Source organism: Drosophila ananassae, chromosome 2R (genome assembly GCF_017639315.1).
Source record: "Drosophila ananassae strain 14024-0371.13 chromosome 2R, ASM1763931v2, whole genome shotgun sequence".
Taxonomy (NCBI): Eukaryota; Metazoa; Arthropoda; class Insecta; order Diptera; family Drosophilidae; genus Drosophila; species Drosophila ananassae.
This window is the reverse complement of record NC_057928.1, coordinates 5,037,339-5,063,315: the sequence shown is the minus strand read 5'-3', so window position 1 is coordinate 5,063,315 and position 25,977 is coordinate 5,037,339. Positions and strand designations below refer to the sequence as shown.

The 25,977-nt window shown below is 46.0% G+C and overlaps 3 protein-coding genes across 6 annotated transcripts; 2 read left to right on the top strand and 1 right to left on the bottom strand.

Annotated features, from left to right (window-relative positions):
• Nucleotides 1-8,727, top strand: LOC6493836 (dual specificity protein phosphatase 22). Of its 3 annotated transcripts, XM_001958496.4 has the most exons (7): nucleotides 1-633; nucleotides 3,974-4,057; nucleotides 4,633-4,749; nucleotides 4,805-5,255; nucleotides 5,712-6,227; nucleotides 7,352-7,547; nucleotides 7,607-8,727. In XM_001958496.4, exons 2-7 carry the CDS (start codon nucleotides 4,037-4,039, stop codon nucleotides 7,635-7,637), a joined length of 1,332 nt encoding a protein of 443 aa, XP_001958532.1. In that variant the 5' UTR covers nucleotides 1-633; nucleotides 3,974-4,036; the 3' UTR covers nucleotides 7,638-8,727. The 3 variants fall into 3 exon arrangements, with proteins under 3 accessions (XP_001958532.1, XP_014764570.1, XP_014764569.1); XM_014909083.3 differs by lacking the exons at nucleotides 1-633; nucleotides 3,974-4,057 and adding an exon at nucleotides 4,397-4,580; XM_014909084.2 differs by lacking the exons at nucleotides 1-633; nucleotides 3,974-4,057; nucleotides 5,712-6,227; nucleotides 7,352-7,547; nucleotides 7,607-8,727 and adding an exon at nucleotides 4,347-4,580 and having other exon boundaries at nucleotides 4,805-5,673.
• On the bottom strand, nucleotides 8,431-25,691 carry LOC6506108 (speract receptor). 2 transcript variants are annotated; one of them, XM_044715117.1, is made up of 16 exons: nucleotides 24,927-25,691; nucleotides 15,954-16,671; nucleotides 15,592-15,901; nucleotides 15,202-15,452; nucleotides 14,998-15,069; nucleotides 14,788-14,933; nucleotides 14,557-14,722; nucleotides 14,477-14,482; nucleotides 14,298-14,388; nucleotides 14,053-14,240; nucleotides 11,361-11,540; nucleotides 11,197-11,301; nucleotides 11,064-11,135; nucleotides 10,822-10,996; nucleotides 9,452-10,772; nucleotides 8,431-9,280 (listed from the first exon to the last, which is right to left on the bottom strand). In XM_044715117.1, the coding sequence occupies exons 2-16, from the start codon at nucleotides 16,371-16,373 to the stop codon at nucleotides 9,073-9,075; spliced, it is 3,711 nt and encodes a 1,236-aa protein (XP_044571052.1). In that variant the 5' UTR covers nucleotides 16,374-16,671; nucleotides 24,927-25,691; the 3' UTR covers nucleotides 8,431-9,072. The 2 variants fall into 2 exon arrangements, with proteins under 2 accessions (XP_044571052.1, XP_001958533.1); XM_001958497.4 differs by lacking the exon at nucleotides 14,477-14,482.
• LOC6493837 (pancreatic lipase-related protein 3) lies at nucleotides 20,450-21,583 on the top strand. Its single transcript, XM_001958498.4, has 3 exons — nucleotides 20,450-20,606; nucleotides 20,668-20,785; nucleotides 20,845-21,583. Exons 1-3 carry the CDS (start codon nucleotides 20,519-20,521, stop codon nucleotides 21,539-21,541), a joined length of 903 nt encoding a protein of 300 aa, XP_001958534.2. The 5' UTR covers nucleotides 20,450-20,518; the 3' UTR covers nucleotides 21,542-21,583.
• Nucleotides 25,692-25,977: the final 286 nt, after the last annotated feature.

Sequence of the window (25,977 nt, the reverse complement as noted above, 5' to 3'; positions counted from 1 at the left end):
TCTGTGACCAACGCTCGACCCTATTTGTTTGGCGTCCTCTCAAGCTCACAAAAGTCTCGCGGCGGCTGCGGCTCGTTTCCAACTTTCTACTTTCACACTTTCTGCGGCTGCGACTCTTGCGGTTTGGCTGTCATTGTTTCCGTCCTCGCGTCTACTATTGTTACGGCTACCGCTACGCTCCCCCTCCCACGTCCCAGCCCTTCTACCAGGTGCCCGCCACGGACACGGAAAATGGGCAGGCAGCAGTCAGCGACCAGTTCAACTGTCACATTTATGTTTTTTGTTCATATGGAAAGAAAAAGGGAACGGGAACGACTGTAAGGCGAGCTGAAGCGAATCAAAATTTCTGCGTTTGCGGCCGCCGCTGGCAAGGCTCTTGCACTGTGATATAACAGGAGTTGCGCCCACCTAGCTCTGCCTCCTTGGCGTCTCTCTTCCTCTCAGTTACCGCCGCCCCCGCCCCGGCCTCTGTCATCGTCCACATCATCAGCAGCAGGAGAAGAAGCAGCTGCGGATACGACGAAGTGGCCGGAGTCGGAGTCAAAGTCAAAGCTCTCATGTCGCAGCGCCATTGACCACCGCAGGGCAGACGAAGGAGCCAACAAGCCGGAGCGCAGGAGCGCCGAAGTTACCGTAAGTTGAGCGATTTCCTTAGCGGCTTTATAACGCTTCGGTTATGAGCGGTAATGAGCCACCGGCCATGGAGGGCAGGGTGACTGACCCACGCTCGATTCCCCGTAAACGCAAATGTCTCGAAAATTACAATCCTATATGGCGCTATATGCGCCGCACTCGTTCTAATATACGCTTTCCTCATGCGATGGCACGCAACTGGGGAATTAGCGAGCAGACTACACCCATTCCCCTCGCAGGCGACCAGGGCTTGGGTTTTTTCCCTGAAAACCTAAAGACCCCATGGCTCACAGGTCGTATGGGTAATGTACGGTTGCAAGCAGGTCGTGGCGGGCAGCCTGTCAGCCGGCCGTCATAGTCAAATTGGTGTGAAAGCGGCCCAAAACGTGACTGAGGCCACCACTCACAAAGCGATTCAGCCAGAGTCCCCAGATCTCGGGAGCTGCTTGACTAACCTAAACTTAATTTCACGCCCAAGTGAGCCGTGTAGTTATATCTCATACTTTTTATTTAAATTTCCTCCCAGTCCAACTCCGCTCAGCGCTAAATTAGAGGGCTTTATTCTGCTTAATTTCCCTTGTTGCGTATTAAAAACAAGGACCAACTCTTTGGGTCTGCCATTGCATATGTAAAACGAAATTAATATTTTGAGTCATGCACCTCACCGACTTGATTATTTATTTAAATTGGGTTCTGTCAGCGGCGGAAGTTTCACGGGTGGAGTGCGGTTCATTAGGCAGGGCGGCCCCAGGATCTCGGTCGTGAATGCAGCTAATTGGGGCTTGTAGTGGGTTGTGGGTGGCGGTGGGGATGCATTTAAAAGTGAAGGCCATTCACGGGATCGCATTTCAGGTTTATGGCGATAGAAACACTTTGTCTCTGTCAATAAATGGGGCGGAGGGAGAGTAAGTACCAGAAGCCACAACAAGAGGGAGGAGTTGGATTTTGCTGGCGCTGATATTTATTGGGCGGATGTTTGTTTAGGAGCTTGTTAAATATTTGTTCCAAGCAATAAAATCATCGAAGCCGGTGAAGTCAACAACCTACCCAGCCTGCCCCTCCGTCATCTTACATGAAGGCTGTATGTTAATAGAGCTTTTTATGGCAGCACGTGTCTCCAGAGGAAAGTTTTGCTTAGTCGGCTTCTGACTTGTGGCCGCTTTCCAAAGAGGGCTCTGGGCCTCTGACATCTCCGCAGACAAAGCGGCGCTACTTGGATGCCGACTTGTCTGCCCTTATCATGTTGAATGTGGCAAACAAGAGGGCCAAAGATCCGTGTGGAAGGGTGTTGGAGCCACTGGATTTATGTGGATAAAATCACTTGATTTTTAAATTACGTTAGCAAAACTCTAGTCCACTTTCTCCTGTACTTGGTGGGGCTTATCAAGAACATACATAAATTATGGGGTCAGAATTCGTTTCGAATGTCTCTTGTAATGTCGCATTATCCTGACCGTGTAGTATTGTGTAGAGCGTGATTATCCTACTGTGCCCTTTTCATTTCTGGCACATTTATTACGAACTGAACTCAACAGACAAAACAATTTTTCATAGTAAGTGAGCGAAGGGGGCCTTTCTGTCCCTTACTCTAGGCTCCCTAGCGGCGCCATCGCCCCATAGTCCCGCTCTCGTAGGTGCGGCTTTAGGTGTTGCCTGCATGTGGAATGTCGAAGCACAATAATTGACTCCAAACTGTGGGGGGCGCACGAGACCGTCCAAGGGCGAATCTGGCTAATTTATATGACATTGGGCCAAATAAAAAGTTCGAATTAGAGTCTGATTGATTATAAATTGATAAAAAAAACAATACTAGGAACGACTTTGCCTCCGGCCCAGTATCTGAGTGAAAAAACTTGGCAGCGCATGCAAATCCCAACAGGGAAAAGGAACTGAAAAAGTCAAGAGAACTGTTTCATTCGATTAAAGTTTGCTTCCTCAATGTCTAGGCCTCGGGCTCTCAACACTTTTTTGCCGCCCGAGCCGAAAAAAATCTTTTTGGCAAACGGCCCAGAACCGCGAGGCTAGAAGAAAGGGGTTGCTGCCCATCCACGATGGGATTTCATTAGGAGTTTTTCAGTGAATTCAAAGAGGAAATGTTTTTCAATCATGGCCGCTAAAATATTTGGGCACTGGCTGGACAACCACGGCCACACGGACTCCACAAGGCCGCACAAGCGAGGAGGTTCCAGTTTGCGTTTTCCCGGAAAAGCGCCTCTAGTTCCACACCATGCAAAGGACACGCCGAGCCACTGATTCCGACTAAGCGGAATGCCAGAGCGGAACACGGGACCGGGGCGAGTGAAGTGTCACATCAATTGAATAGAATGATGGCTGGGCGCCTCGGCCTCCCTCCTGGCCACGACATGGCCATTTGGTAATGCAATCGGGTCGGGCTGAGGGTGGCCGGACTCTATTTATAGCGCAGTGATGCTGATTGGATGCACTTGAGCTGACCCAATGCTGCTAAGCTGGAATTTTCGCTGATCAATTACCTCCGATGTCGCTTGGAGAGTCGGCAGGATTGACTGCCCTAATTTCATAAATTCGCAGTGCGGGTGGGGTCCTCGTGGCGCAACCAAGATGACTGGCAAATGACAGACACTTCTGCTGGCGCGGCACACGTGCCTTATCTTCCACTTTTCGAGTGCGGCAGTCAATTTGCTGTCCGTGCCCGTCGACGTGCCGGGAATGAAATAATAACAAAGCGACACTTTCCCTATTGCCTCAACTCGAGGCACTTATGCAAATCGGCTTCTGCAACCGGCTTCGAAGTGTGCTCAAGGATGGTGTGGCTCTGAGATAGCATATGAGTCCCCGAGCAAGCCCCAAACGTTTTGACTTTGTGATGAGGCTTACTGTTGTCCTGGAAGACAAGCGGAAGAGTAACGGACATAAATTCAGGCCGTGCCGGGTCCGATTCGCCCGAATCACTCGGCCTTGCCTACCTTTGGGGGCCAACTGAAGATACCAGATGGTGGCCTCCAGCTCTGCCTGGCCCACCCGCTTCCCGCCTGTCGGTCTATCTGTCCGTCTGTCTGTCTGCCTGCCTCCCCCACTAATAAGATGCAACAATGCCAGCGGAAGAGTCAACGTCAAGGCCTGTTTACTTCCGCGATGTAGGCGACGACAAAGACATCCATTATGTCTCAGTTGCGGCCGTGGCAGTGGTAGTGGCAGTGGCAACAGCTTGCAACTTGCCACTTGCCACTTTCATCAGTGGCATGGGGCTAAATGCTTTGCCTATGTTGGCCGCCCTGCTTAAATTTCGTCCTGACCTTCGCGGTGAATTTTATACCCTGAACTTGTAATACCACGAATTCTCTTCTCTGTGTTCTTCCAGCACTGCTTTGGGCCAATTCGTTTGACAATTGAGAAAGTGAGCTGCAGTTTTAAATGAAGAAATATGGGAAATGGCATGAACAAGGTAAGACCGTTGTTTGCAGTTCAAAATAAACAAAATAAGCCGCAGTACGAGGCCGCAAGGTCAGCACAGAACACGGGGACATATCACCAAGCAGGATGTTCAGTATTTATAAAATAAATTTATAGGAGTCCTCCTAGACAGCTTTGCTTTCCTTTAAAGCTTGCATTTATACTTTACCAGAATAAAATTAACATAAATTGAGTAAAAAGTAAATAACGCCCCATTGAGTCCCTTTAGCAATCAATGGACAATATTTTCAGTTGACATTAGAAACACTGTACCCTTTTCGAATCTTTTAAGGACTGAACCTATTGATTTTATTTGGTAATATATTTTGAAATTTGAAATACGGTGGCACAAACTTCATGTTCTGATTTACGATAGTTGTCACGGCAACTTGTCAATAGCAACGAGAACTAAACAAAATTCCGAAATCCCCATTCGATAACACTTCCATTTCGTGAATACCATACACCATAATTCAGACATGATTACTGCATTAATGAACTGGCATATGGGAATGGTACTTCTTGAACACACTCTTTGGTATGTTTATTACATGGATCCATTTGCAGGTCTTGCCTGGTCTTTACGTAGGCAACTACCGCGACTCCAAAGACCACGCGCAGCTGGAAAGGTTCAAGATCTCGCACATCATCGCCATACATGACAGTCCGCGCCGTCTGCTCCCGGTAAGTGACTCCAACTCTCTCAGCACACCCCACCATTTATGTTTGATCCTCGCAGGATAAGCACTACCTCTGCGTGATGGCCTCGGACACGCCAGACCAGAACCTCTCCCAGTACTTTTCCGTCTGCAACGACTTCATCCATGCCGCCCGTTTGCGGGAGGGCAACGTGCTGATCCACTGCCTGGCGGGGATGTCGCGCTCGGTGACTGTCGCCGTCGCCTACATCATGACGGCCACGCACCTCAACTGGAAGGAGGCGCTTAAGGTGGTTCGTGCCGGTCGCTCTGTGGCCAATCCAAACACGGGTTTCCAGAACCAGCTTCAGGAGTTCGAGCAGTTCAAGCTCACCGAGGAGCGGCGACGCCTGCGGGAGCGCTTCCCGTCGTCCGCCCTGGAGCAGCTGGACCGAATGAAAGTGGTGACGGCGCTGGACAACTACCAGGAGCTGCTGCAAAACAAAGACATTTGTGAAGGGAACTGCTCCCGCGGCGAAAAGTGTCCTACAGGTGCGAGCAATGATTTAGAGGGAATAGGGAATGAGAATGGGAGCGATATTGATATTGAGAATGAGAATGAGGGTCCTTTGAAGCAAAATGTAGCTTACACGCTAAGCTTTGCAATGGAAAAATGGAGAAACGGGATCTTTGGGGAGAATGTTGACTCCCCCCCAAAGGAAGACACTCCGGACTTCAGTTTGAACTCCGTCAAAGAATTGGTACCCAACGTGCGGTACTTCGATGCGGACGGGAACAAAGGCCGATTCGTCAACACCCTGGACACGGACGAGGGGGACGTCCTGTTCAGTGCCTGCACAGAGCGCAAACGGCCATCCCGGAAACTAAAAAAAAAAGTCCCAAGTCGAGATCAATAAGTTTTAGCTCCCGATATTTAGCTCTCCCCAATAAATATCTATTCAATCCAAAAGTCTTAGCCCTTTTTTTTGTTGTGTGTGTGTTTTTCAGGCGTTTGTAATATGGACCCCAGCAAGGGTTTGTTCCGACGCCGCCCTTCCAGCGCCTCTACCCACTCGCGGCTCCGAGCCCAGTCCTCCAGCACCAACGCCTCCTCCAGTTCTCTAACTGTGGGCGGTGCTGCTGCCCAGTCCTGCCCTACATCGCCAAAGCACTCGCCGCTGCCCCTGCCCCGACGGTCTGTGGGGAACGAGCGCATCCCCGAGGATGAGACTGCGGTTGAGCCGGGCCCGACCACTTCGAGTGAGGCTGCTGAGTATGCCGCCGCCGCCGAGGACGCCCGCCGGGAGCAGGAGCAACGCCAGCAGCAGTTAGGCAAGGGCCAGCGCTCACCTCGACCGGGCGGTTCTGCGAGCGCCACACCACGGGTAAGCAGCGCCGGCAGTCGAAGAGAGTCCAAGACCAAGGAAGGCAACGGCTCCGCCCAGCTTCAGAGGAGTGCCAGTACAGTTAGCGGCTTTGGAGTGCGTCCGTGGAGCAGTCCGGCCGGTCTGCACGCTTATACGGGTGAGTGAGTCTAATTTTTATTGGTATTAATATCCGCCACTCCAAGACTACTACAGTTCAAGCCACGGCGCGTTTTTATTTAAATCGGAAAATACAACTTCTGTACAATACGAAATAGGTTTAGAAGGGTTCATGCAAATTAGCGGCCTTGCCTCACAGCTCTAATGCTCATTATCTATTTATAATCGGCTATTTATGTTCGATGCGAAAATAAAGCCTTAAAGTAGGCTGCAAAATATTTAGTTCTATAAATTTCACTGCCTAGGGTCTCCTTTTCAACCTTTACATTTGTGGTGGTATCACAAAAATAACTGTTTGCTTTAAATCGTTTATAACTTGAATTTTGTGTTCCAGGAGCTGGAATACAATACTATATTAATACCCTTGCAGAGGGTCAAAACTCTGCAACGCGGCTATATGTACATGTTCTTTAGAATCAGCTCCTGATTCAATATAAGGATGTCCGTCCTACTTAAGGGGTTTGGTGGGTTTGCAAAACCAAAAAATTGACTGTTTTCAAAAAAAAATTTTTTTTATGAAGAATGAAAAACTTCATTGCAACATTTAAGTTTCCTAAATATACATATTTAAAGAAGAATATGTGAAATTTTCAGAAAAAAATATTAAACAGTCGGCCGTTAAGACGGCATTTCCCATGACCCCTGGGAAAAAAGATGCTTTCGCGTTGACAGCACAATTCCTGACAGAATCATCCGAAATGAAAAGACTATATATTTTCTTTTTGTACAGACCTACAACTAGAAACTGAACGAAGGAAAAAACAAGTGAAAATTGAATTTTTGGGAACCTTATTGCAAAAAATTCAAATTTTGGTGAAACTTTTTTGCCAATTTTTTTTAAAATAGTTTTTATCAACGAAAAAAATCCTTCGTTTAACTTCTAGAGAATCGTATCTCGAAGACCTGTGCAAAATTTGATCAAGATCAAATAGATTCCGAGAAATCTTAACAACCGACTTCAAAAACACAGTTTTGAGAAAAACTCGTTTAATGTTGCGCTCTGCCTAGACCACCACCTTTTCAAGACTTTTTCTCCGAAACTTTTATTCGAATCGACTTGAAAATTTGGGAGAATATTGTTAAATTTTATTTTTAATTTAACAGGCTCGGTTCCCTCCTCCGTCCACGGGTCACGAGTGGATCTACGGGATGCCGACAAGGGATCGGCCATATACTTGGGCTGCTCGGCGCCGAGGGCGTCTACACTGTCTATATCGTCGTCGAGGGGCTCATCGGGCGGCTCCGCTCCGCCCTCTCCTTGCCACACACCTCCTTCCAGCCCACGACATGGAATAAAGAGGTAAGAACTTGGTGCCTAATGTACTGGCGCGATAATAATCCAAGTCCTCCCATTAACAGATCCACCAGCATGGCGAAGAAGCCGAGATGAAGGCTAAATTTTTAGAAGTTAGCGCTGCGCGCCCCCGGCGTGAGCTTGTGACACCGGGGGAAGCTTGAACCTTTTGCAGACTATTTTGAAGAGAGTAAAGGTGAACCCGAGAATCGCCGTCTCTATATTAGCTTACTATTGTACTACTAACGCTAAGGCTGCAGCATCCTTCTCTGCTGGCTTTATCACTGAAAGTGGTTAATCGATTTTTGAAAGGCATTCGGCAGTCGCCTTGCAGCCTGAATCAAAATCAAATGATGAGATTATTTTTCAGAGGCGCATTTAAAAAATACCGACATATACATATACACGCATATATACTATATATACTGTATATTAAATAGTGTTACTATTTATATAAGCCAATTGTTGTCGGTCCTCATGCCCAGTGGAGTTTTGTACGAGAAGATGGGGAGCAACCGAGTGATCGCGAATGCAGTCGAACAATAACCCAAAATTGTGCAATTGCATATTGTTGATTATATCCATTGTTGTCGAGAATATTTTGATAGAAAGGCCGGGAAACCGAGTGGGTCGGCCCCAGAATTGTTATATACATTCATACCTAGTTGATACATATATTACAAAAATACCAGATTCGGGATTGTTATTTAGAGTTGTTGCATTATGTAGCGTTGAAAATGTAAACATATTTTATTAGCTCGCCCCGTCTTACCTCCCTACCCCACCCTTACACACGAATTTCCTTACCCACTCAAAAAAACAAAAATAAATAAATTGAAAAACAAACAAGCAATACTTTCCAAATTAAAACGCAAAACAAAATTAATACTCAACCTATTGAAGTGTGCTTTAAAGCTTGTGGCTTATCATAAAAAACACAATTTAAAAGATAATCAAACATATATGTAAATTATTTACACCTTTCTTAGGATTTTGAAACAATCTAATGGACATTTGAGATCGTTTTCCAAAGAGGCTTGGCCAGATAGGCTCAGAGAAACACAAACATATATTGCAATGATCGAATGATTGCAAATCAAATAATGTATTTATAACGCCTAGTGAAATGCACAAATAGGTTTTAAACTAAAGTTGTATAAATAAATCGTTAAGTTTGTCAAATGAATACCATTAATATACATTAAAAGGATGCAACCGTCTTCAAGACACAATAAATCAAATTTTGACAAAGTACATAATAAACATGCCCTAGGTCACTCCTAGAAAATATCACGTTGCCGTCATTTGGTTTATACCTTTAATTCGTTCCGTTTACAATTTTGACTATTTTGATTTGCATGGATCTGTATAACAATGACTAGATTTATAATCACTCTCACAATATGCTGATGCTACGGTGCCAGGGTGTCCCCAGTGACGACGAAGCGACACAAATACACGGCTAATTATACTGAACACAAATTCCACATGGTTTCCTGTATTTGGGTTGGATAAGTACTCCGCCTCCACTTCACACCTCAATGTGGTTCATCAACAGCGGCGTGTTTGCAGTGGGATATGATGAAGGGCGCCGCTGGCTGTGCTGAGCACTCAGCACATCGATACTTTGGCAGGACACAGTTTGCGAGAGGGTCGTCTCCTCGTAACGCGAGTGCACGGATCCTCCTGAGGAGCGGCGCAGGCCCGTGTATGAATCCACTTCCAGGAGAGCCTCGTCACTACAAAATCAGCAAAAAGGTACACAATTAGGTGTGTTCAAAGTTCAATGCTTAGAATTAATTTAAGCACATATCATGTTACTTTTCAGCTTCATTTGCTTATCCCTGATGGTCAAATTAATGGGCTCCCCTAAATAGAGATTTTTAAAAATTTTCTTTTAAATATCGTACCTGTGATAGCGGTGATGCTCAAGGAGGCTTCCAGCCGCAAAGCGTAGCTTCTTTGGTGATTCCAGACTGGAGGAACGAGCTAGCGAGTTTCGCGGCAAGTTCTTTTGCTTCAGTGAGGAACGAATGCCGTAATCGTTGGCGTGCTCCTGGGCCTGCTTAATTGTGCCTTGGATAAATTTGTTTAGAGCCCGGGACCCCCGTCTCTGGGATCTTTCGTAGGTGCGACGATTGCGCGCATCTTCGTCCTCTCCTTGCAGCCAATAGGTGCGCTGGTCCCCCTTTCCCTTCATGGAAATGATTCCGCGCTCTTGAAAATAGTAGCCTCCCAGGCGCTCCAGGAGTTGCTTGCACTGCCAGCTGCAGTGGATCTTGAGGGGCACACCGCTGGACTCCATCCGCGATGCCGTGTTGACAGTGTCCCCGAAGAGGCAATACCGCGGCATCTTTAGGCCAACGACTCCGGCGCAGACCGGTCCCGAGTGAATGCCTATTCGCAGGAGGAGGCGGTTGGTGGGTCGGTGGCGGATCTTGAACTCGGAAACTGCACTCAATAGATGAAGCGACATTGTCGCTATCTCGGCTGCGTGGAGGTCCCCGTTGCGCAGCGGCAGTCCAGAGACGACCATGTAGGCGTCGCCTATGGTTTCCACCTTGTAGACGTCATAGTGGCCGATAATTGAGTCGAAGCAGGTGTAGAGGTCGTTGAGGAAGTCCACGACCTGCAGCGGCGTGCACTCAGCGGACATTGCCGTGAAGCCGACAATGTCGCTGAAGTAGATGCTAACCTGCTCGTAGTGCTCGGGATCGACCTTGTGGCCCTTCTTGAGCTGATCAGCCACACAGCGCGGCAACATCTCGTGGAGCAGGGCGTCGGTCTTCTTCTTTTCCTCTTGAAGCTGATCCGTGCGATCGTCGACGAGGGCCTCCAGATTGTTGGCGTATTTCTCCATCATGGCCATCATGTTGTCAAAAATATTGGGTCTCATGCCCTTGCGCAGCGGTCGCAGCTTGGCTCGAATGGTCTTAAAGTCGGGCCTCTCTTCCGGCCGCTCCGCCCAGCACTCGCGCAGGCATTCGCTCACACAGTCAAAGGCTGTCTCTAGGGGCTGAAGAGAGGGTCGGTAGGGATGCATCTTGTCCTGCGGATGGAGCACCTTTTGCAAGCACTGCATGGGCGTGAGGCCAGTTTCTCCGAATGGGCCACGACGCACGTGCATCTCGTACAGCAAAATCCCAAAGGAGTACGCATCCCCGCGCTGGGTTCCCATCACCAGAGATGATGGGCCCTGTCTGAGAAGCTCCGGGGCACGATATAGTAACTCTGAAAAGACAATTGTGAGCTGGGACTACGGCTGAGACTCGACGCATACTTAGACACTTTGCCGACATGTGCTGCATGTCCGTGGAGTTGTCCTCAATACCCTGCTTAAAGGCGAACAATCCGAAGTCCGTCAGCTTGACCACCCACCGAGAGTCGACCAGGCAGTTGGAAGTGCACAGAGCGCCATGGAAACGAACGGGCGATTCGTGCAAATAGATGACGCCCTGGACGGAAGGAGAATAATGGAAAGGGGGTCAGGGCAGGCCATTAGTATAATGTTTCAGCACTCACGCGTATAATGTCAGCCACCATGGAGGCAACGAACATGTTGTCCAGCTTGACGTCCTCGTTCTCCAGAATGTCCTGCAATAAGAAAGAAGCAGGGGGTTATGGCAGCCCCGATAAAGCCAACTGACCGACTGACCTTAAGACTGCCCCGAGTGCAGTATTCACTGATGATGCAAATGTTGGGCGGGTCCGTGCAGGCGCCTATAAAGGCGCAAATATTGTCGTGCCGGGTGTCGCGCAGCTATGAACATTTTTTTAGAGAGTTAACGTAAGTAAGGAGGAAAGGACGTACAAACTTACCAGCTTCAACTCCTTTTTCATCTCGCGCGTTATCTCGACGCCCTTCTTCCGGAGCTTCTTGATGGCGTATAGCTGGCCCTTGTAGAGGCCGATGGGTGTGAAGATGGTCGTGTAGCGGAAGTCTGCATCGGGATTGGAGCTCAGGCTCACCTGACTAGTGCGGATCAGCGGATGCGTAGACTGTGGAAAAAAGTATTTGAGAAATTGTAAAAAATGCTCTTGCAGATAAAGCGTATAAGATGGTCTTCTAAATTCATAATAATCTAAATTAATAACATCTAAAATAATAATAATTCAAAATGGGATTTTGAGCTATTATTTTAGAATCCCTGACTAGCATGAAAATCTTCCAGAAAATATTTTAACAAGTTTCCAAAACAAGAAACTAACAAAATTTGATATACTTGTAGAACTAATTGCTTTGTTTAAATTTTTACAGAATCCCACGAAGTATATACAATTGGATACTTTTTATTAGATCAATAAGTGTTTCAATATATCCTTATTCGTCTGTCTTTCTGACTTCGCATGGATCTTAGAGATTTTAAGGTTGCATATTGATTCGTTCAGCCTTATACCTCAGTAAAATTGATATTTGTGCAAAACTTATTTTTGATATAACGGTTATTCGAATAACTATATAAATCTTTCGAGTATACAGATTTTTTTTCGTATGCATTGACAGTCGTTTCTATGAATTTATTTCTTATCTGCTTTTAATCTATGGTCCTTTTAGGATTTTAAAGAAGACAAAGTCATGCGTTCAATAGAAAGTTGATATATGTGCAAAGTTCTGCATTTGAATTTTGAGCTCGACACGTCAACTGACCTCCAGTAAAAAGCGATTTATTTTAAGAAGTCGTTCATTTCGTAACACAAAAAGTTTATATTGTTGCCATTTATTATTAATTTTCTGAGATTTACAACATTTTTGATTAAAAATGCCGCGTGCACCCGAATTTAGTGAAAAGGAGAAGACTCAAATTGAAACAATGGTTAAGTGTGGAGTTAAAGTTGGCGAAATTGCCAAAAGAATTAATAGGCATCGCAATACAATTGGAAACTTTTTAGAAAACCCAGAGAAATATGCGCAATCGAACCGCAAGGGAGCCGTTTCGAAAATAGACGCCCGCACTAAACGGCACATTCGAGCCTTGGCAACAGCTAAGACAATGAATTGTGCACAAATAAAAGCAGAATTTCAATTGCCAATAAGCAGGCAAAGAGTGCAAAAGATTTGCAAAAAATATTTAAACCTGCAGTATGATGCAAAGGTGCACAAACCAAGACATTACCAAACTCTTACCAAGACATAAGAAGGCCAGGCTTGCCTTTTATGAAAAATATAAGTTTTGGACAAATGAATTTGAAAAAGTGATTTTTAGCGATGAGAAGAAGTTTAATTTGGACGGCCCAGACGGTAACCAAAAGTATTGGAGGGATCCTAGGCATCCAAGACAGACTTGCCATAAGCGAAACCACGGTGGTGGCTCACTTATGGTTTGGGCCACTTTTAGTGCTAAAGGAAGGTCCCCTATATGCTTTGTAACAGGACGGATAAATGCGCAAATGTATACGGATCTCCTAGAAAGTGAACTTTTTCCATTTGCAGAAGAGTTGCATGGCGAGGACTGGGTATTTCAACAGGATAACGCTCCTTTACACTTTGCGAGGTATACGATGTCGTTCCTGGAATCAAAAAATATACCCTTACTGCAGTGGCCAGCAATAAGTCCGGACTTGAACCCAATTGAGAACCTTTGGGGCATCCTGTCAGCAAAAGTCTACAAGAGTGGAAGACAGTTTGAGTCATTGAAAGGCTTGAAGGAAGCCATTGTTAAAGAATGGGATGCTATCGACACAAACACGCTCCAAAACTTGGTAAACTCAATGCCCCAACGTTTGGAATTGGTCTTACAAGAAAACGGAGGTTCTATACCATATTAAAATAATAATCTTAAGTCATTTTGTTAAAAATTATTACTTAGTTCCTTGACTTTTTGCGCTTTTTCAATTTTGCACAAATATCAACTTTCGCTGAAGAATTTTTTCAATTAAATTTTCTATATATTAAACATTTTATAATTTAATAAAATTTATGTTTATCAAATTTCAATATCAACTACCTATTTAAAAAAATATTGATAAAAAATTTGGCAAGTAAAAGTTAAAAAATAAACCAACAAAATATGATGCACAAATATCAATTTTACTGAGGTATTTACTTTCCTTGCTTTACAACGAAATAGGTCCCAGGTGGCAACATGCTCTACGTCGCTGTTTTTAGCATCAGGTGCTCATATCACAATGTTATTCAATAAAGTTTATTGGTTTTTTTTTTTATTTTGTTTGCAAATATTTCTTGGCTAATGTATATTGCAATTTCACGAATCTACTTAAAATATTGCTGGTAAAATAAACAAAATTACAACAACTTTTCCATGAGATCAAATTTTTTCAAATTTTGTAACTTGGCCAGAATATATTAGAAGCTTACATGAAGCTTACCCGATGGACGGTATAGGATTAATTTATTCAACAAGGCAAAAACTTTTGCTGTGAACAGAATTTGCTATAATATTTTTTCCAACTTGCTTTATAACTTAGACCTATTTGGTTATTCCTTGAGAAGTTATTAAAGTATTTAAAAGAGTGATGGAGATTCCCTGGTTAGAAAAATTTGTGAACGTACGCGAGTCTGCTTTTGGCTTTGTTGATCCCTCTCGTTCTCATGCATCTGCACCTCGCGGAAATCAATCTTCCAGAGCAGGCTGTCCAACTCCTGCTCGTAGCGCCAGTTCCTGTAGAACACCAGTGAAACCAATCCCAACAGTAGCAGGGCTCCTCCCGCAATCGCTGCCGAGATTTCTCCTGTATAATCTGCGTCGCAAGGGAAGCTGGTTAGATGCGGAAATGGTCAAGCAATCACATACTCACTAACACACTTTTCGCCTCCGAAGCCGCAGCGAGGAGCAGCAGCAGGACGCGAGCCACCAACCCAGTCAATAGGGACAAACAAATTGAGATCCTGTGGAAAAGCACATGGGAAGAGGATTAAAGGCAAAGACCAGTGGCTAACAGAACGAGTGTGGGTTTAGCCGTGAAGAAGCGCTTACCTGCTGCTGGAGGCCAAGCGGATTAAAATGTGGCAGAGAGCAAATTACAAGGCGAAGGACAAATAGCAAGGATAACTCACCGGCAGTGTCTCACTGGTGCTGCTGAGACTGCTGTTCCTGTGACTGAAAGTGCCCACGGGCCGCAGTCCGAGTACCGTCTGGTTGCGCCCGTTCCGCACCTTTCCCCTAGCTAATACTGTGTAGTTGCCCGCCGCGTCTCCATTCTCATCGATGTACACGTGATAACTGAAATTGGCAGAAAGAGGCGCACTGAGTTTACGAGTATTCGCTGCCGAGTGGATGACCCTCACCCCATGGCGCTGCGGTATCGGGAGCCCTTAATGGCCGCCACAATGGCGCTTCCGTTCCTGGGCCTGCCTCCCGTGTCCATCACTTCCATCAGTGCCTTGGCGTACAGATGGACGGCGTCGTAGAGATAGGCAGCCTCGGCGCTTATCTGGAAAAGGGAGGGAGTTGGAGTCTCGAATGGTTTCAGTTTCAGTTCAAAGGGATGCTCGAACCTGCTTAGCGGCGCCAAACACGCCCAGTGGATTGGGGAAATTGAATGGCCGTCGTTCCATGTATTTGTTGACCTAAAAGAAATTTGGCAAAATGAGGGCCAGAATGTGTGATCAATGTAGCGAAAGGCCTGACAATTATGAGCCTGGATTACGGTGGATGCACTGCATCAATCATATCACTGTCAGGCCTGTCAGACCACAAACCTCGTTGGCGAACGTGGCAAAGGCGACGGGCGCCGTCGGCACAATGCCCAAATAGGACTGGAAGGCCTGGGCGGCAATCGGATCCACTTCCTCCAGCAACAGCCCGCGCAAGTACTTCTCTGGCTTGGCCGGCTCATATTGCTCGATGTCTACGCCCACCACGAAGTAGTCGCCTCTCGACAGCAGGCCCCGGTTTTGGAGGCTGACCATAAGCCCGACGTGTTCATAGTAGTGACCCAGGATCAGGTAGACTAAAATGTGACATGAAAACATAATCATAATCTTCACATGAATGTCTATAGTAATATAATATTTTAAATATTTTGACAATAAAGGAAAGTCCTTTTAAAGCCCCTATGGATGCAACGGACAACTAATCTTGATACTCACTCCTTGTGTTGACATATGTCTGTTCCACCAAAGCCTCGAAAGGATTAGCCATGAAGCCGTGGTGATATATGGTATTCCAGGTGCGAACGTCTCGGATGCTTACGCCGGATCCAGCCAGAGTGTTCAAAATGGTCTCAGCTACGGGTTGGTACTGACCAATAGCGTCGTCCAAGTAGAGAAATGTCACCTGTGTCCAGTTAAAGGCCAGAAGCAGAGCCACAACCGACTTGGAGATCTGGGTGTCGGGAGGCCGTGTTCTGGCAAAAGTTGGAAAGTCTGCCTTGTTCGATGGATCTCGGTGGGTGCAGTACTGGAAAAAAACTTGTCAAACCGAGTCTTGGTTGTGGAACCCTCCAACTCACATATGATATCATGGGCAGGTTGAAAGCAGCGGCCATGCGACCCTCGTGGACACATGTCTCCTGGGGTCCAATGTAAGCAGCCACCTGTTGGGTCCAAAGCGCTGCTGTCTGACGGATGCTGGTGACCTCTTCGCCAAAGGTCTCGGCCACGACAAACTCCAACGTGTGGCCGCGGTCCCGCAGTGCGCCCATATTCACCTGTTCCACGGCCAAAGATATGGCACCGGAAATGGTGAGGCCGGGTCGGTGGTAGTCCAGGTTACCCGGACGCCTCTGCGAGCCCGTGAGGTAGCCCAAGGTGAAGACCTCCGCGCGGGCAGGGCAGAACTGGCTGAGAGCAACCAGCACCAGGGTAACCAGGCAGGGGGCAAGCTTGGCAACGCGGATTCGAGTGGGGGCAGGGCAGGGGGACGCCAACATTACGGGGACCAAGCTGCAAGGCTGCTTCTTTAAGTTGCATTTAATTTAAACGGGATTGGTTTGCATGAAGGATGAAAGCTCCCTTTTCGTTGGCAGTATCCTTGGCAGCGAATGTTGATCCTTCGGGGAGATGCAACATTTTTGTTGATTTTGCATTGCTCCTGTTTCCTTCCTTGCCCTACACCCCGATGCTCCCTTTGCTTCCGATTTTATGGGTTTTGGGCGGTTAATTACGTTCTCGACTTGGGTAACTTTCAGTTTCTCCGGGTTCCTTCGGGGGCTCCTTGTACTCTGGAATCTGAAAGTAAAGACGGCTGAATAAAGGAACATTTGTTTTGGAAATAAGGAGGACACGGTCATGGACTCCCCCTGATTTATGCGCAGCCACACATGCCCAACACCAACTCAATCCCCCCATGCGGAAGAAAAACATATAAACTAATGCATGATTCTTTAGCAGAAGCTTAATCAAAGATTTCCCTTACGATGGCGCATATGCCAGGATGAGCCTGCCTCTTGTATGTCCACTTATTCTTCCATTATTGGAGAGAGTACAACACAATGAATGACACTCAGTTGGCTCGCGAAAGGAAGTTTACAAACCCATATTGTATGGCGACATTACACACTTTCCGTCTAAAAATACTCAAAAGGGCCCTCAATAGCTGCGTTTACTTTAACTTGTTACATATGCCACACCTACTGAATACAACGAGTGTATAAAAATTCCCTGATATTGAAGTTTCCGTCATTTCGGTGAATGTAATGAAATTTTTATGAGAAATGTCCTCGCATTATATGTATGCGATTTTCGCTCGGATGCTGTGCGGCATGCGAGGAAATATCCCCCACAAAATAGCCCCATCCCATCCCAGCAATGTCTTTGTTTGGCTTTAATGTGGGTGTGCCCTTCAATTCATTCCTCCCATTCTCACCCCGTATTGCAAATAGCTTGATTCGCACGCCCTTTAGATTGCCCGCCCCACAGGCCAGTGAGAAATCAGGGAAGGAAGTGGCGAGGAGCTGCCACTGCTCGTGTCGATACCAGTATTGGCAGAACCTTTGCAACTTTTGCAGCTATCAAAGTAATTTATTACGTTAAACCGAGCATCCCATCCCCTGCTCCCCTGATTCTGTTACCGCTTGCCAGCCTGGCATATTGACTTTCCAATCTGCCTGAAGCTGCTGTGGGATTGATGCGCCGCGCGCCTGCCACGGTAACCTTGGAGTCCCTTATTAAGGGTACGATCTATATGCTAATACTGGAAGCCTAGTGCTCCTCCTACTCGAGAGCTGCTCCATCATGCTACAGGAATGTGATAAATGACCGCCGCTTGCGCCGGCACCGTTTAATAAAGCGTACTTAGCCATAAATACAACGTGCCCACTGAGCCGGCACGAACCGCCTTGGGATCCGCCAATAATTGTTAGACCTTGCCGAATCATTGGCCAAAGGGCGCGGAAGCTAGATGTTCCGGCTGCAGTTGACACAACAATTTCGCATGCGATTTAGTCGCGTGCAGAAGCAGAAGGGGGATGCGAGCCATCTTCCAATGTTTCCGCTCCAGTGTGCCCGGAAAGCAAAGCCGGTCGAAGCTACTTTGTCCGATTGCCGTACATGCGAGGCCACACGCAGCAGCAGCAGTACAGCAGATTAGAACTGGGAACCATAAGGAGCGGGGAACTTCTCCTCGTACGGAACTATTCTCTGACTCTGAAGTTTGTAGTGTTGCGATAGAATCCTCTTTGAATCTAGCTAAGATATAAGGTCATGGGAACCAGCACCAACAGAATAACTTTTCAGCCGAAGGCTATTGAGGTTCAAGCTATGCGAAAACTTATCTGTGGCAGAGGCGCCTATCTTATCGGCTTTAACCGGTCAGTTACATATCCTAAAATTATCTTCCAAGGTCGGTAGCGACTGCAGCTACCATAGATAAACACTTTTAATAATCGCTGCCATCTTAAGGTTTCGAATAACCAACTCGCAACTCGGACGGATGGGAGTGACTTAAAGTTTGACCCACATATTTTCTAGCTCCGTCCAACTTTGTTAAAGACGTTTGTCGGCATTCGCCTGTTGGGGATGTCAGGCAATTAAGTGCAATTTGTCTGCCAGCCAATGCAGCTGCAATCAAGCTGCCTGGCTGAAGGCGGGGGAGCCGAGGCTACTTGTTATGCAACGCTGCTGCTGCTGATTAATTCGAAAGTCTACCATAAACAATTTTGGACCATGGAATATTTCTGCTAATAAATAGGAGGAGCTTTACACAAGCAGCGGATGAATAGATTTAAAATAGGGCCCTACATGAATAAACTCTCAAACAATGTGCTTGCTACATAGTTTCTATTTCCAATACTTGTATATTCGGCGCGTTTCATCCAAAAATAATTTGTTTCATTTGCATTGTGTGTTGTATCAGTAACTTCGACATCAGTGCACGACATAATAGCCAATAAGTGACAGGAAAGCTGGTAAATTATTTATTGTAAGAAATTTAGAATCAACAAGTGCAATTGAAAACAAAATATTTTCTTAAATTTGTTATTTGGTCTTAGAGGAAGCCGTATTCCAATTTTCTAAGGTCAATTTTTTACGAACCTTCGAAAACTTTAGTTTATTCCGAGAATTTTGGCCTCATATAGCCGGCAACACTTTTTTTCAAAAATTTTTTATATAATAGAACATTATCTCAGGAATATCCTGTAAAAGTTTCATGTCGATCGGACTAAAGATCGCTGAGATATCGATTTTCTAGTTATTTTCTCTTTTCTTTTCTAGTTAGATACTTTCAATTGCTTTTAAAACTTTAGACGCGTTTTTCTCAAAACAACTTTTTTTAGTCGCTGCATAACGTAACTCAAAAATTAATGCTCGGATCTAAATAAAATTTTTCACACATTTATAATACAACAAATACTTGCGGATGAACGAACTTTTTTTTTTTAAAATTTTTTTTACCATTTTTACGGGAAATAAATGGATGATTTTTATGTAAAAATGGTACCTCCGACTTTACAACCGCGCCAAAAATTCAAAATCCCATATTTTTCAAAATGGTTTCGTTCGTCCGCACAAGAAACTAATATTTTAAGTAAATCAATTAAATTTTTTATTTCCGACAATACTGTAAGGCCAGACTATATGCACCGGAAGATAATTTTTTTAAGCGACTCCGGCCGACTGCCCCTCACGGGATAAATAATAATTATTTCTTAAAAATAAAAATTCCTAGATACTCTTCAAATATAGCCATTTATCGTGTAAAAAAAATTTTATAAATATATTCACTCAGAATTAAAAAAAATCCCAAAAATCAGCTTTTTTCAGCCTCTGAAACCATCCTGTCCTCTTAATACATTCCTTGTTTCAAATTTTTGCAGGTGTCCTTCAGGCTGCATTTGTTCAATTATTCAATCATTTTTTTTAGTCTCCTTTGGTATTTAATTGCAATTTATCCTCATTCTCGACATACCGAGTCATGTATTAGAGTCCTTTTGATTGCTGACTTATTTTTTCAGCCCACATTTATTTTATATTTTATATTTTTACATTTTTTAAAGGTTTAAACTTTAAAACCTCTTTGATAGTTAAATAAATCGATGCTTTTCTCATTATCTGGAGATACTTTTCATTTTCCAGCTAACACAATAGCGATATCACTTTGAACCCATGAGAATATTTTGGCTTGTTGATCTCTTATTCTGATGATACAAAAAAAGTTATTATACAATATAATCTAAAAATAGCTTCCATCAACTTAGATTCATACTTTTATTAAATTTATGTCTTCTAAGTAGCCTATTTTATATGTAAAGTAAATATGACATTTTGCTAATGATTGAATACTTAATCTTAAATATGTCGCTACCATATACTTTCTTGTTTTGTGTGTAAGCACTTCCATTCAGTATTTTGATCCAAAGTTACAATTTTGATCCAAAGTGCTACAATGGTTCAAAGCTCTCTTTTGGTGGCGACATCGGGGAGTACGATGACATCAACACATTCCTTAATCATGCAGGGAAAACGACTAAGCGTTCTGTAACAAAAAATACAACCGCGACCATAGATGACCGACGATAACCGATCTCTTATCGAATCAAATAAACCAAAAACCGCAATCTTATCGAGCCTTTGAGGAATGGCCGCGACGCCAGCCAGCTCAGTTGTTTTTAGAATGCAAGCGGGACTAGTTCTATTTTTTCTTTTCGCCCTTTCAGGCGCATCAGGTACGCATTAAAGACTACCCCAAGAGGGATATATAACCTCCAGAGTTGATTCCGATTGTAGTTCAAGGCGCTACGGAGTTCCTGCTCCACAACCGACGCATCCGCGACAGCCCCCAGCAGGTGGATCCGGAGGTCGAGTCGCTGCTGCGCAGCTCTTTCTACGCCGCGGATCCCACAGTGTGAGTCAATGCCCCGCTTGTAAATCCGTTGACCCTCTGATAAGTACTATTGCCAACAGGGTTTCGCTTCCCCGCTGGCAGGGCAACAGCTCATCGCCGGAGCTTCTGGCTGTGGTGGCCGCCCAGCTAGACCAGCAGGCTAGCAACGTGATCAGCGTCGACTTGGCGGAGGCCAGCGGCGAGGCGGAGGTGTTGGAGAAAGTGTCCAAGCTGGTAATCCTGCTGCACAAGAACTTTGACGTCCCACTGGAGGACATCCTCCTTGTGGGCTTTGCGGAGGGCGCCCACCTGGCAGGGGGAGCGGCTGCCAAGGTGCACGCGGACTTGGGCCGCAAGCCATTGCACCTCACCGCCCTCGATCCCACCTCGGGAGCATCGCTTCAGCACGCTCTGTCTTCTTCGGATGCCGAGTTCGTGGAGGTGGTGCACACCAATTCCGGAGGGGCAGGCACCTGGGAGACGTTGGGCCACGTGGACTACTACCCCAACGGAGGAACGACCCAACCTGGCTGCTCCGATGCCGCTTGCTCGCACGAGCGCGCCTTCGAGCTGCTGGCGGAGATGTGGTCGCCCGCGAACGATTTCGTCAGTGCCGTGTGCGGCTCTGTGGAGACGATGAGCGCCCAGAACTGCAGGTGGTCCAGCCTCAAAATGGGTCAGAGGGGAGGGGACCGGCCCAGCCCTGGCGTCTACTTCTTGGAGACTCGGCAGTCCTCGCCCTTTGCCCGGGGAGCCTACCACATCAGCTTTTTGTGAGAAGTTGAGCTAATAAAGAGCCAAGCGGAGGAACGAAACAAAGGAGGAACTTTGTCATTAGTCATTACAGGTCGGGCTTGGGGAGGGAAGGCAGCAGTGACAGGAGGTTCGATGGGTGACAACTTTGAAAATGGATGCGCGTCAAGCGTGTGGCTCATTCATTATATTGAAATCAATTTTAAAGTCCTCGTTCAGAGCCTTTCCGCACGTTCCACTCTTTTCTTTCTTGGCAAATACTTCAGGCTCGAAAGTTAAGTTTGACTGCAAAAGGTTGGGTTTTCCATCTTCCCATCTTATGACACTTTTTTGACAATATTGGGGCGCAACTAAGAAGACAAAGTTATAGCAATTTAACTGATACCAGTTGGCTGCACTTCCAATATACATACAAGCAGCTGGAATTTATTTTTCAGAATTTTCGCTATTGCACATTTTTTCGAGCCATCAGAAATTCCTTTGCAGGCCATGCCTTGACGCTCCCTGCAAAGTTCCTTTCAGGATTAACCATCCAACCATCCCTTGCAGCTCCCGCTGTGTGCGTGTCACTTGAAAGTCGCGGGAAAGGAAAACTGTCGCAAATTGCATTTAAATGCGCCATTCTTGGTGTTATCTTCTGGAGGATTGTGTTGACGGATGTCACCCACACCTCCACGTGCTCCCTATCCAAGCTTCTGGCTGAAACCGATTCCCTGCGATTCCAATCACCTTAAAGTGTGCGCTCACGTATCCTTTTTATTGGCGCAGCCCACAAACTTTTAATAAGGATTAGTTTTCAAGTCAACAGATGGTTTGTTTGGACAAAAACAGTGTGAGTTAGAAGAGGAATATGTTTCTTTAGAAGAGTGATTTCTAAGGACGAAGGAGAATCCTTCAAATACACGATAGAATAAACAGCTGCCTGGCCATAGCCCAAAGCAGGCTTTGGGAGAATAATCTAGTGCTCCATATGTATATGCATATAAGGGCTCCTAGCTCCTAGTCGGCCAGAAGAATCAAGTGGCTTTGGCAGGCGTTACTTTCATGTACTTGGCCTATGCAACCTTCCAGAGTGTTGGTTTCAGATTCAGTTTGTGGTCATTAAATTTCTGGTGATAAAATATAAGCACCCACCCAGCAGGCCCCGGAGCAGACCCCACCACCGCAGGCCTCGTCCTTATGCCATTGTTTTCAGTGGGTACTCGGACATAAGGAGGGCATATCGGTTCTTGACTTTTGAGTTCAGGTTGTGTGGTGTTGATTTGTGTTTCTTTATGTTTATTATGTACAGTAAATAAATCATTTTATTTTTATTGAAATAAGGAATACTACGATACAACTTGAAAAGATATAAATAAAATTATTTAGTAGGACTGTCAGTCCTTTTTTAATATTTATAAAACCCATAGAAATACAACTCTTTTTTGTTCTAATTTTATAATTAACAATTCAATTTAAAGTCATTATTTCTTAGGTACAAAATATTCCACGCAGAAAACAACAGGACATTGTCCTTTTTGTGTCGGCTTCTGTGGTTTTCGTAGCCATTGAAAGCATAAAATGTTGCTGTTCAGGATGTGTAACTGAAATTAAGTCGCAAAATTCCATTTTCATTTCACTTAGCTCTGCCTGCTCGTCCTTTCTCGCCCTTCGATTGGCCCTTTCTGATGTTAATTTCTTGCGGAATCTCACCAAGTTGGAAGCTGGAATCCTGGCTGTTTCGTTAATGGCTCCATGGCTCCTTCAACATCAATTAAAGTTACTTTGAGGCTCACACGCACGTAGCAAAGGTGGGCTCCGTCCCCCTATCGCCCATGCGACCCTCTGCCTCCCCCTGGCGTATTTGCGTTTATGGCTATGTTAATTTTTGTAGAACGTTTAATGGGATGCCATTTGAGCGAATCACCCAGGCCCTGCCCACCCCCCATTCGCCGAGTTTCTGCCACAGTCGGAACCAAGCCCCCGAAAAAAGTGTGCCAACTGGGTGGGTGAGGCTCTTTGTCGCCAAGTCAACCTGCCGGCCCGCTGTTACTGCCGCTTGGGTAGTTGCTGTAAGCGTTGATAAGCGCTAAACAGAATGTAACATATGTCGGGCACCCCGCACCCCGCCCCCTGGCAACTGCTTTACATTTCGAATTGTTTCAAGTGATAAGAGCGGTGTCCAACGCCCCGGGCCTTTGAGTTTGGGTTTGGGGCGATTGGAAAGCCATCTGCATGCAGGTTTAATTGAATTGGCGACACTTCCCCCCCGACAGCCGACCGCATGTGTGAGTGGTGACATGCTGGTGCCGGGGAGTGGGTGGGGCGGCAGGGGTGTCATTTTGCGGGTAATTTGCGTTTCGCTGAGGGACATCCTCGACGCGACGCGACGCATAATCTCTCGGCCCCGTTTTGCGGGTAATCAGCATTATTAGTTTTATATATTGTGGGTAATCAACTATTTAAACTAAAATTCGTGTGCGTGGGCGATAACGCTGCCCAAATTCTCCGAGCCATAAAGATCAAGTGCCTGCTTGGAGGCCACCTGGTGCTCGACTCGTGCGAATTCTGGCCCCGAACATCAATCACTTATAGATGCCCCTTTTCCAAATGCAACCGCCACTAAGCCGCACGCAAGCCATTCAAGAACCTGTAAATTAATGGTTGATATTAATAGAAAAAGTGGAAATCGGAACAAAAAATTTATGTGTTTACTTGAAATTTAATTTATTTTCAAAAACCATGATATAGCCTGTGAGTTTAGGAAGCAACCCAATAGCCAGCACAACGTTGCGGGCTTTTGAGGCAAGTGCTACCTTCATGACCGCAGGTGTGCACTCGCATCCGTTGTACATGGTCAGTGACAGCAGGGCAGTGGCAGCGACGCCGGAGGAGGGTGCCGGAGGAGAACAGTGACGGCCCCCGCACTATTCACCCCCAACCACCCCCCGCCCGACCAGACGATCGCAATTTGGCAGTTCATGACGGCGTGCTTATGACAGCGCTGCCTCTCTTGCAGAGTGCTTTACGCGCTGGCATGCAGTCGGCGGCGACTGCAACAAGCAACAAGCGACGCCACGCGACTGACTCACTTCGGGGCTCGCACTGCCGCGCCAAAAACAACAAGAACTTTAAATAAATTATGGAAAATGGCATTGCTTTTTGATTGTCGCGCTCTCTGGCGGGCTGACTGGCTGGCTTACTGGGCTGGCGTTCTGCTTTTAAAGCTGCTGCCACTGAAAAAGCGTGTTTGCGCACTCAACGTACAGTGTGTGTATTTGCGGCTGTTTTTTATGGGGCCTATCAATTATTTTCCGGTCGGCGTGAACTGTTTGTATGCAAATTTTACAGCGATGTGAGATGATGTTTCGGCCATTGCGTAAGAACTGTCATACGCACTGTATGCTGCAGCTAACAAGAGCTAACTCACTCATTCATCCGCGGTCTTCGTTTTCGGGGCGATGCTAATTGGACTGCATAAGGGCTTGGTAGGTTGGCTTGGTAGTCCGTTATTGGGGCGGAGCGTGGTGCTTCTTGGGCTTCGAAATTATCCGTCAGCTCCAGGCGGCACTGGCGCTTACGAAGTTCGGTCACGTCCGAAGCAAAGTTAAACAAACGCAGCCGCTGCAAAACTAGATATTCTCTTTTATTTGCGATTTCTACATTAATGAAGCACTCTCAATTGCGGCCTGCGAATGTGCGATAATTTATTAGTGGCTCATTTGCGACACAGATTTTGGTTCGCGCCGACGGTGGGCACTGGCCAGCCAATTCAATTTCTTCACGCGCACACTGGCTGACCCCTTTTGGCCGGACGGCTGGGGTGCAGCATTAATAACGGGCCTATGTCACTCTATAAACACTAATTTCGCCAAATCCCGCCTTTCGACACGATCCGTTTGCAAGACGCCGACGGATGGGCCCCGCTAGACACCTGTTGCTGAAAACGCGCCAAAATTCACAAGCGGACGGCATCCGCGGTACGGATGATGGGCATGCAAAAAAGGCGCCTGTGCTTCTCCGTCGCGGCAATCAAATCAATTTTATTATAAACACTCGACACGCGCCGTTTTATTTACTTTTCATTTTGCTCCACTTCCAGAAGTTCGCAAGCTCAACGCGCGTCTCAAAACACGTCCACTCGTGTCACTCGATTCGATTCGATTGCGAGGCGCCAAGACTGTTGTACTAGAGCTGAAAAACTGTTGATAGTACTATCGATTCATCGAATACTTTCCTGCGGCTCGCACCATCTATCGAAATTTTGAATGAAGCCCGCGCAAACGTGAATAAGATATGTATAGGGACAAAATATACGTTTGAGGGTGGTAAATAGGGGATAAAGTATATATATAGTAATAACAGGGATATTATAGCATTACTTGAATCGTATCAATGCACATCTAAAAAAAAACAACTTGAAAGTTTTTACATTGAACAAATTTATCAGTGATGCATAAATTCCATTGCAGAGGGATATA